This window comes from Staurois parvus, unplaced genomic scaffold (assembly GCF_062004578.1).
Source record: "Staurois parvus isolate SC_StPar_1 unplaced genomic scaffold, SC_StPar_1.0 ptg000217l, whole genome shotgun sequence".
NCBI lineage: Eukaryota > Metazoa > Chordata > Amphibia > Anura > Ranidae > Staurois > Staurois parvus.
In genome coordinates this window covers 1,932,976-1,943,859 of record NW_028318013.1, presented here as the reverse complement: position 1 = coordinate 1,943,859, position 10,884 = coordinate 1,932,976, and the positions used below count along the sequence as shown (strand labels likewise).

General features: G+C 40.6%; 1 protein-coding gene across 1 annotated transcript; it reads right to left on the bottom strand.

The window, feature by feature from the left end:
- Positions 1-6,236: 6,236 nt before the first annotated feature.
- ITPRIPL2 (ITPRIP like 2) lies at positions 6,237-9,595 on the bottom strand. The gene has a single exon (XM_089679065.1). It carries the CDS (start codon positions 9,239-9,241, stop codon positions 7,751-7,753), a length of 1,491 nt encoding a protein of 496 aa, XP_089535191.1. The 5' UTR covers positions 9,242-9,595; the 3' UTR covers positions 6,237-7,750.
- Positions 9,596-10,884: the final 1,289 nt, after the last annotated feature.

Here is a 10,884-nt window from a genome sequence, read left to right as displayed (position 1 = left end):
TGGTTTAAAAAATCACAAAAAGCCAATATGAAACAATGCGTTGGTCTACAATGTTTGGTTTGATCATTACCTTTTTATCCATATTGACCATGTTACTCCAGCAAAACTGGAATCTCTGTGCATGGTACTAACCTGGTACAGCAGGTAAGTTCATAGCAGAGTGGTGGGGTACAGGTGGTAAGAACCTATCATTACAGTACAGAAAGTTGATTTCCACCTTAGAAGTCTTAAGTACAAAATTGTTTCTTTTAAGTACTATTATTAAGGAAGCACTGTGTGTCTTATTTATTTATGAAGGAGCAAATAACATTGCCAGATCAATCTAGCAACATTAAAGTGACACCAAACTCTAGTTTAAAAAGAATAAACTTCATTCACATATGTATTCCTAACTCAAAAAAAGTACCTAAACTTGCTCTCAGCCTCCTCTAAATCTCCAAATCCCTTTTCTTTTTTTTTTTGCTGCTTTGATCTGACTTTCTTTTAGAAGGTGGCTACGCTTGTTCTCTATGGTTCCACTGTAGGAACATAGCCATACTCTCTTGCTCACTACAAAAATGGACAAGGGTCTGTGGACTATGGAATTTGTAGTGCGCATAGAGTAGTGCACATGACTGCAACTAATGTGCACTGCTCGTTCCAAACGAACCAAAGAGAGGGAGAAAAGGAGAGGTTCATGAGCTTACAAAGTACATTACAGGGAGGTAGAAAAAATGCAGTAACACCAATTTAAATATAGGGCCATTAAGTAGTGGATGTTTATGGGTTATTTTTGGAGAATATGGTTATTGTTTAATGCCACTTTAATTTTACCTTCTTTTTTGTGATAAAAATTAAAAAAACTTTCCCTTTAGTGAAGTTCGATAATAGTTTAGACTATTGTAACTCAACTGAGGCACTAGATATTGTCATGATTTTACCATTCCTGAAGAAAATAACATGCTGTGTTCCCTCCTGCAGGAACTCTAATATTATGTACCCAATATTAAGACATTTATCATGCGATCCCTACCAAAGGAGTTCCAGGGAGTGGTATTCGGGTATATTTGGCTACACAGCAGCTTGTCCTTATCACTGGACCTACATTGTGGCAGTAACCATGTTATTAGGTGCCTTGTGCCTCCTGAAGGCAACCTAATATGTACCCAATGCTAAGACATTTATCATGTGATCCCTACCAAAGGAAATCCAGGGAGTGGTATTTGAGTATATCTGGCCAATCATCAGCTTGGCCTTATCACTGGACCTAACCCTTGGCGGTAACCATGTAAGTAAGTGCCTTGTGAGCACAGTTTCCTTCCAGAATGCTAAGTATTTCACAAATTCATCCACTATATAATAGTATAGTGCAGCAACATGAGTACCACATGATAGGCACTAGTTTACACTCTGCATCTATTTTATTGCAGGTTGCTAAAGTGCCTTTTTATTAAGTAGCCTAATTGCCTACAGTATTGAGATCATTAAATACAGTTTACAGTATACAGAAAGGTAAAAAATAAATGACATTCTCTTAATTAACATATTCAATTAAATATCATATTTGTACCTCACTTTATAGCTGTAGTGCAGAAATACCATGTAACCTGACTTTTCTTGTTCCTTGCACTTCTCAGCTGTAACAAATTACTGAACATAATAATGAATAATCCAGAACATACAAGTAAAATCCTACCTAAAATGGTAATTAGCTGTTTGACAACCAATATTTTTTTCTTCAAACTAAAATCTGACTGCCTGTTGCAAAGGAGCCTTTTTAAAACTGGCATCAACATTCAGTTGCTCCTAAAATGTTCAGTTTCAGTTCAGTACCTCATTTAAGGCTCTTCATTATAAATAGATTCAATTTAACCTCTATCGTCATCATCCAAACTGGCAAAGGGGACAAGTAGAAGCAATCAGTAACCTACTAATATGATGTGTTAAACTGAAACCATAAGAGGTTCACTGGTTAGAAGACATGGTAGGGAGACTTTAATTACCTAGCATGCCTGCCATGTCATCCTATTCGCCCTTCGGATGCTACCAAAATTCCTGTGCAGTTTCCAGGCATACATTGGGTTAGAGAATACACAGAACTAAGAATTCAACCCAACATAACTGCACTTAGGCCTGCTGACTGGACACTCAAGCATAGAACATTGTATTGTGTGAGGTAGGGGATAGATTAAGATATGCCTCCCCCAAGTCAGAGATAACAGGGTGGCAGAGGAATGTGTTGAAGATAAGTAAAGACTGTTCACCATGTCAGCTATGCAGCAAGTCTGTGTAAGCAAAGTATGAGTCAGAAATTTCACTAAAATTTGCCTCGATCTTAGTTCTTAGCCAACAAGAATCAATGGAGCACCAAACAGGGTCAGTTGGAGTGTCCTTCCTAAAACCTGTGTGTCAGCAGTGCCTAGATTAAACTCTAACCATGTCTCTTTCTCCATGCATCTTATGGTTTGATTCTTTATTATGTTCTTTAAATATACAGTTGCAAGAAAAAGTATGTGAACCCCTTGGGATTACGTGGAGTTTTGCATGAATTTGGCATAAAATGTGCTGTGAACGTCATCTAAGTCACAACAATAGAAGAACACAGTCTGCCAAACATAATACTACACAAACATTAGATGTTGCCATGGTTTAACTGCACATAACATGCAAACATTCACAGTGCAGGGAGGAAAAAGTATGTGAGGCCCTAGTTTAATGACTTCTCCCAGAGCTAATTGGAGCCAGGAGTGAGCCAACCTTGACTCCAATCACTGTGATGATATTGGATGTGTTGCTGACAGCTGTCCTGCCCTTAAAAAACACACACCTGTTTTGGGTTTACTGGTTTCAAGAAGCACTGTCTGATGTGAACCATGCCTCGCAGAAAAGAGCTCTCAGAAGACCTACGATCAAGAATAGATGACTTGCATGAAGCTGGGAAAGGGTTACAAAAGTATCTCCAAAAGCCTTGATGTTCATGTGTCCATGGTAAGATAGACTGTCTACAAATGGAGAAAGTTTAGCACTGTTGCTACTCTCCCTAGGCATGGTCATCCTGTAAAAATGACTGCAAGAGCACAGCGCAGAATGCTGCATGAGGTAAAGAAGAATCCCAGAGAGTCAGCTAAAGACCTACAGAAATCTCTGGCACATGCTTTTATTTTTGTTGACACATCTACAATAAGGAAAACATTAAACAAGAATGGAGTACATGGGAGGGCACCACGGAGGAAGCCATTGCTGTCCAAAAAGAATATTGCAGCACGTTTGAAGTTTGCAAAAGAGCACCTGGATGTTCCACAGCACTACTGGCAAAATATACTGTGGACAGATGAAACCAAGATTGAGTTGTTTGGGAAGAACACACAACACTATGTGTGAAGAAAAAAAGGCACAGCACACCAACATCAAAACCTCATCCCCACTGTAAAACATGGCGGAGGGAGCATCATGGTTTGGGGCTGCTTTGCTGCCTCAGGGCCTGGACGGATTGTTGTCATTGATGGGAAAATGAATTCCAGAGTTTATCAAGACATTTTGCAGGAAAACGTACGACCATCTGTCCGCCAACTGAAGCTCCGCAGAGGATGGGAGATGCAACAGGACAATGACCCAAAGCATACAAGTAATTCAACAAAACAATGGCTGCAACAGCACAGAATACGCCTTCTGGAGTGGCCCAGTCAGAGTCCTGACCTCAACCCGATTGAATTGCTGTGGCATGACCTTAAGAGAGTGATTCACACCAGACATCCCAAGAATATTGCTACACTGAAACAGTTTTGTGAAGAGGAGTGGTCCAAAATGACTTCAGATCGTTGTGCAGGTCTGATCTGCAACTACAGGAAATGTTTGGATGAGGTTATTGCTGCCAAAGGAGGGTCAACCAGTTATTAAGTCCAAAGGTTCACATACTTTTTCCTCCCTGCACTGTGAATGTTTACATGTTCTGTGCAATTAAACCATGGCAACATCTAATGTTTGTGTAGTATTATGTTCAGCAGACTGTGTTCTTCTATTGTTGTGACTTAGATGACGTTCAGAGCACATTTTATGCCCAATTCATGCAAAACTCCACGTAATCCCAAGGGGTTCACATATTTTTTCTTGCAACTGTATGTAAGTAACTGGACAAACAAGTTACTCTGAATAGTAGAAATCCTAACGCAACTAAGACCTTGTTGTAAAAGAAATGTCTGAAACAAGAAATTGTGCTAATCATTGCAAGCAGCTTTGATGTTCTAAACTGCATATACACATAAAAAGAAGAACCTGCCTTGCTGTTATGGATAACATAAAACATCCTCTTTCTTTTTGACTATAGTCCCTAGCTACTAATAGGTAAAACATTTGACAAAATGTGAACAAAGTGAAAGGTACACAGCTTGTGCACAATGTTAAATCTTCATTTTCAAGAATTTCCAACTCTAGGCCCCATCCTTTTCATACCTTTGTATTTCCTCATAACCCTTGCTATAGACTGCTATATAACAGATGCAAGATATACCTGTGCTCGAATCCCAATAGCATGATACCAGTGGTGGTGTTTGTCTCTGCCCCCACTCTGCGCTTTGCCATTCACAAAGCACAGCCTATGATGACCCTGCAGATTGCTGGCCAGAAGTACAGTGGAGGCTTTTAACAAGTTTGCAGTGAGCAAGCTTTATATATTGTATCATATGTATTTTTGTATCTGCAAAAAAGATATAAGCGTTTGATGGACTACAATGGTATGAAAGGATGATGCACAGAAGGTTGGAGTTAAAGCTGGATTCCAGGAATGGATATTTTATATAGTAATAATGGTCAAGCTTGGACCAATACAAGTATGTATGTGCCGTACCTTGCTAATCCCTGTAGTAGATCCCAAGTAGCCTCTGCTACTACAGAGATCACCGCAAGCCTCTGTGTCCCATACAGATTTGATGCCCTGCAGTTTAGTGAACACAGGTAGTTGCTTGCTTGTCAAGGGCACCACTCAGAAAAGACTTTGCATTTTATCGATGAATACAAAGAATTCCCTGATTGGACAGGGTGGAGAAGCAGGACAATAAAATTTCAATCTCCACCTCATCACTTCCATGAGAATTGGCCAGGTAAGGAACATGCAAACCTAGATTAGTCCAAGCTGGGCCAGTATATCTGTGCAAAAATATCCATTCCTGGAACTCAGATTCAAAGTAAAGGCTAGCACTAACTATTCCTAAAAACAATGGAGTTTGCATGTTCCTCCTGCGCCTGCGTGGTTTTCCTCCAGGTACTCCGGTTTCCTCCCACACTCCAAAGACATGCTGGGAGGTTAATTGGCTACTGTCCAAATTGTCCCTAGTATGTGTATGTATGAATGTGAGTTAGGGACCTTATATTGTACACCCCTTGAGGGTTAGAGACTAATGTGAATGTACAATATATATAAAGCACTGCGTAAATTGACGGCGCTATATAAGTACCTGAAATAAATATTAAATAAATAACAATCCCTCCCCCCATTTCCTCCTACCTATCCTGCATACCTTGTATAAAAAAGAACCGTGTACTTACCTTTTCTTAAGCCAGTCTGGTCAAGCGATCCAGCAGCTCCCACTTTCCTATATATGGGAACGTTCAACAATGGTTGTGAATTTTCAGAGCTGTGACGTCACCCATAGGCTTTCATGGGCCATCCATTGTCAGTGCACCATCTCCTGCAGCAGATGCTCACTAATGCAGGGTAGCCAGAGCTGCTGGATCACAGACCAAACCGGTTAAAAAATAGGCAATTACACAGATCTTTTTGTATACAGGGTAATCAGAATAGGTACGAGGAGGGGGGAGGGAACATTTTTAAGAATGGTTAGCGTTAGCTTTATTTTCCACTTTAAAGATAACTCTACGCTACCCCATCAATGCCCTTGTGCTGTAATTCACTTTATACATAATATTTCAATCACATAAACTGCATTACATGCTTCCAACACTTTGTAATTATTTTCACACATATGTACTCAGCTGCATGTAATTATGTATAGATTTGATAAACTGTACTCAGTACAACATAGCCAAGGCCAAGTCTGAAAAAATAACTTTGTCAAAAAAATTACAGAAGTTCTAAGCTTCTCCTACACTACAAAAAAAAAAAAAGAATTTTTACTTCTGTCTGAGTTTATTGGGTAAAAACCCAATAGGTGTTCTAACCCCTCCCCATTCCCCATCCAAAACTTAGCTGGACATACACTAAACAACCAACAGATGTAATTTGTAACAGTCAGAATAGGATATTTTGTCCAGTTATTTATTGCTCTCTTTTAGACATACAAATACAAAAGGAAGTCAGACACATGGGAGGTAACGTTACTATTTCTTATTAGAATATTATAAGGAATATTAGTTTAAGGCCTTCTTCACATGAGCATAGTTAAGTGTACACCCATGCAAGGGCTGTGTTTGCCCACATGGAATGCACAGGTGATCCTTGTATCCACATGTAGACAGTCTCATTTGTGTCAATTAGAATGTGATGGCTGCATGGACAATAGCTGCTCCCAATCTGACATCCATGTGTATGTAGGTGCATGAGGGCTTTGTGTCCTGGAAAACAGTGTTAATTCGAGGACATGCACCCACATTGATGCCATATTAGGAGTAATGGCTGTGTCTGCGCAGCTGCTGCAACTCAGTTGACATGAATGGGACTTCCTGCATGTGGATTCATGGATCACCTGTGCAGGGAAACATGGCCCTCACATGGGTGTACACTTAAGTAGGCCCATGTGAACCTGGCCTAATTTGAATCCCTCTGCATTGTCCATGTGGGTTCACTTTAAAGGCTTGTTCATATTGGTACAAAGAACATAACACTATGAAAAACAAGCATATGAAAAATTAGATATATTTACACTGTGAAAATTAGTGCATCTCTGCCTCCTGGAATGACAGGTGTTTGCGTACACTGGTAACCATGTGACTTGAATTTGTTCACTAAAGACTGCCATACATGTCTCAGGTTCTTACTAATTTGAGCCATGGACCCCCTGTCAGCACCATTGGGCTCGACAAAACTGGTTGGGTGGACAATTGACATCTGAATAACTCCTGAATCCAATTATAGCAGATGTCAGAGGACAATAGTCAGCAGTGAATATTCATATGTTTAGCTCATATGGAAGTATCTGCAAGATTTTATTGGTTCATCCTGCTGGCTGAGCAAAAAAAAATCTATGGTTGTATAGCCAACTTTAGAGCCAGTGGAAGACATACTGTATCTGTCCACACCCCAGCACTGACATGTTGAGGAGGAGGAGGAGGAGAAGAAGTGGCCAAGTAGGCAGCACAACGAAGATCTTGGGGATCAGACTTGCAAAGGGTTCCAGGAATGGTATTTCGCCTAATAATAACTTTACTAAATGTACAGTACTTGTGAAAAGAGCTTAAACAGTATGCATACAAAAAAACAGCGGATTTTAAAAATGTTTTGCATTTTTGACGCTTGGACATGAAGCAGAGCTAATAAGCCACTTGTGTGAACAAAACTTTACAATCAAGTCCTGTCTCACAATGCATCAATGTTCAATAACTGTATTGCAAATACAATAAATATTGCATAATGTGCAAAAAGCATCTCTATTAAAAACATTATTTTACTTCAAACTAGTAGAACCACTATACCCTGGAATTCTGGCATTTTGAAATTTGGTACAAATAAAATAAACATTTTCCTGCAGTGCACAGCCTTTAAATGGCAAAAACAAAATTTACCCTGATTTAATCTCATTTCCTTGTTTTGAAATACCACTCAGAGATGTGTATGTTTGCACCTCATAGACTCTCTAATAAAGCTTTTTGGAGAGGAACTCATCCGTAGAATCCGAGGCATTTGGACCCATAAATTAAGAAGCTGAAAACATGCTTGGTCAAGCAGATCCAACCCATATCCCTCCAGCAGGTTTACTGGCATTGCTTCTTTGAACATTTTTGGCAGTGCAATAAAATTTGGAAGATTGCTGTTACCCAAGAAGAAATGCATCAGCGATTCCTTTTGCAAACATTCTTTCAAGAACATGAAGTAGTCTGCCAGCCTCTCCATCAGTAACAAATCATCCCACTTCTCAAATGGAATTTTCAGTAACAGGTAAAATAGTGCTGTTTTCAAATGATAGGAAGAGAAAATCGATCTCCACTGAGATGCAAATGAAGGCTGAAATGTCTTGGCATTGAGGTCCCTCAAGCTCTTCATGATCTGTAGGCACTTCAAGTGGCATGAGTTAGTAGGGGCCTGATCTTTAAACCAGTTCAATAACTTTTGCTCATGTTTGGAAAAGGTAATTCCCCAATAAGAATCCAGATTTGCGTTGTCCGGGACAGAATTACTGCCCCAAGGTTGAGCTGTTAGGAACACTGAATCTCCCAAGTGAAAAGCAGGTATTAGTCTCACAGACATGGAGATGTGACAGCAGACATAATCTGACCTTGGGAGAATTTTAAGGATGAGTTTATCATCAAATACTGAAAGAGTAATGTAACTCCGCTCTTCAAACTGGTACCTGATCACATTGAGGCATCTTTGTATCTTCCAGTGGAACCATTTCTGGACAGATGTAGAAGACAGTGCATGATGAAGGCCTACCTCTGTGCAGAAGCAATCACTGAACTGCTTGTATGTTTTAGCCCACTCTGACTTTTTGGCAGCTGCCACTCCACAGATCATGGAACCCTGAAGACTGGGTAACAGCTCTTTACACATATCTGAAAAAAATGGTTCCAGTTTGAGACTTTGTGGAATCTTAAGTGGTACCAGGATGTCAAAACAGTCCGGACTGTTAATTTTATGTTGCTCATAGGCGCTGCCAATTTGAACATAGTCCCCCCTAAGAATGACACCTGTGTCATGCTGTTTGGCTTTGCCCACCCTGATGAGTTCGCCCACTATCTGGCTCACATGTGCCTTGCTGTGACCAAGAACATGTGGTGAGAGCTTGATGTGTTGTTCATAAAATGACTGCAGCACATTTTTCCTGATTTGCTGCTGATGCTGTTGCTGGAAAGTTATGTCCCCACGCTGGCATTTCGGGGAGGAGTTGCAGCATCTGAAGACAATGAAACATACCACGAGTACCAATCCTAACTTGATGAGAACTTGCAAGCTGCTAAATGATTCCTCCTGGCAGCCCCCATCCTTCTCTTCATTGCTGCTCTTCCTCAGAGTCAGAAACATGCACCAGATGCCTGTGAATAGGATGACGAGCAACAGCCAGAAAACTTTCAGATTAAGTGAATACACTGGCATCCTGTTCCAGAGAAAACTCACTCATCCCATGCTGGGCAGGGTGGGTGCTGCTCCCTTTCGTCCAAAAGCCTGGTAGCACACAAAGTCTGAATCTTTGGGAATTCTGTCTTCGGCTTGTGCTGCTCTGACCGTTATTCAGAAAGAAACTTCCTCTTCCGAGGAGGGAATAGTAATAGGAGGCTGCGTCATATTTTCTGTGATCTCAGAGGAAATGCCATTGTGTGGTACCAAAGGGGTTAGCTGGGGCAGTGGCAGAGCTGTTAGGTATCTCCATGGACCTCCTAGCAATGCCACGCTGTACACACTGGTGACAGCTCTGCTGGCTCCAGGACAAGATGCTTAACTCCTTCTAATGTCAGACTTGTGCACAGTACTACATTCTCACTTCCTGCACTCTGCTAGACTAACCCGTCTGTTATGTGTTGCTTAATAGTGTGTAGCCAGCTCACAGCTTAACTCTTTCTTTACCATTCTGACCCCAGCTAGATTGTGCACATGAAGAAACAACGCACTCAGCATTGCTAGCTAAAGTCAAGAAAGTTGTCTGGAATTTTTTTAAAGCCTGTTGTTGTTTTACCTCTACTCCTACTTAACATGGGAGGAATACAGCTGTGTATGCTTTTTATAAAGTGGAACTCCAGCTATATCTTTTATCCTGCCTAGAGAGAATTGCAGCCAAAAAGTGTAACTTTGTTTTTTTTTGTCATTTTTAATTTACATTTTTTTTTTTTTTTACTTTTGGATAACATGAAACAGAAAGTTATACAGGCCATGCATGGGTCGAATTCTGAACGATTTTTCATCCAAAAATCGAAAACGTTGGTCGCTCGGTAATCTGATGGTGCCATCAATGATTTTGAAAATCGCCTGACCAAGTCATAAAGTTCACCCCATATAACAGGCAAAACTTCTGTTCCTTCCAAGTCACGGTTCATGCGCATATTATTTTTGGAAAAACGATCGTACGATTTGACCATCATTGAGTCGAAAATCAGTTGTTTTTCACAAATTTTCCAACATGCCCGATGACCGAGAAGGGGAGGAACCACAAAAATTGGCCGGTGCCATTGACCCACTAACAGAGCGAAAATCAGCCGATTATTCTTAGGTCCAATTTTCGGATGAAAAATCTGTAAAATTTTGACCCATGTATGGCAGGCATTAGACTACATGATCGCACAGCAGCCGCCAAGGATGCACAGCTGCAGTTGTCAGCAGCAGATTTCAGATTTGTACTCTGTGCATCCATGATTGGTCACATGCATACTGGCCGCTGCTAATGGACCACTTTTTAAGTGACTATAGCACAGTGTTTAGCCTCCTTCGAACGCAATTTATCCACATCTATGCAACCGTGTGAATGTAGCCTGAAACCTCTGTCTAATTTCTATCACAGGCATTTCACAGTTTAGGGAGGAGATTTGTGCCCAGCTAGGCTAGGTTCACACTAGCCTGTACAATAAATTGCAGCTTATGAATAAGCAGGACTTAGAGTCTTAGGTAGATTAAATCTGTTTGCAGGAATTCTGGAAGTGATACTGTTCAAATATCGTGCCACAACTGAGAACCAAGTGTTTCCAATGGGCGAGTTTGACAGGCTGCATCACCTGTCAAACCTGACATGCTGAATTAAAATTGCCCTG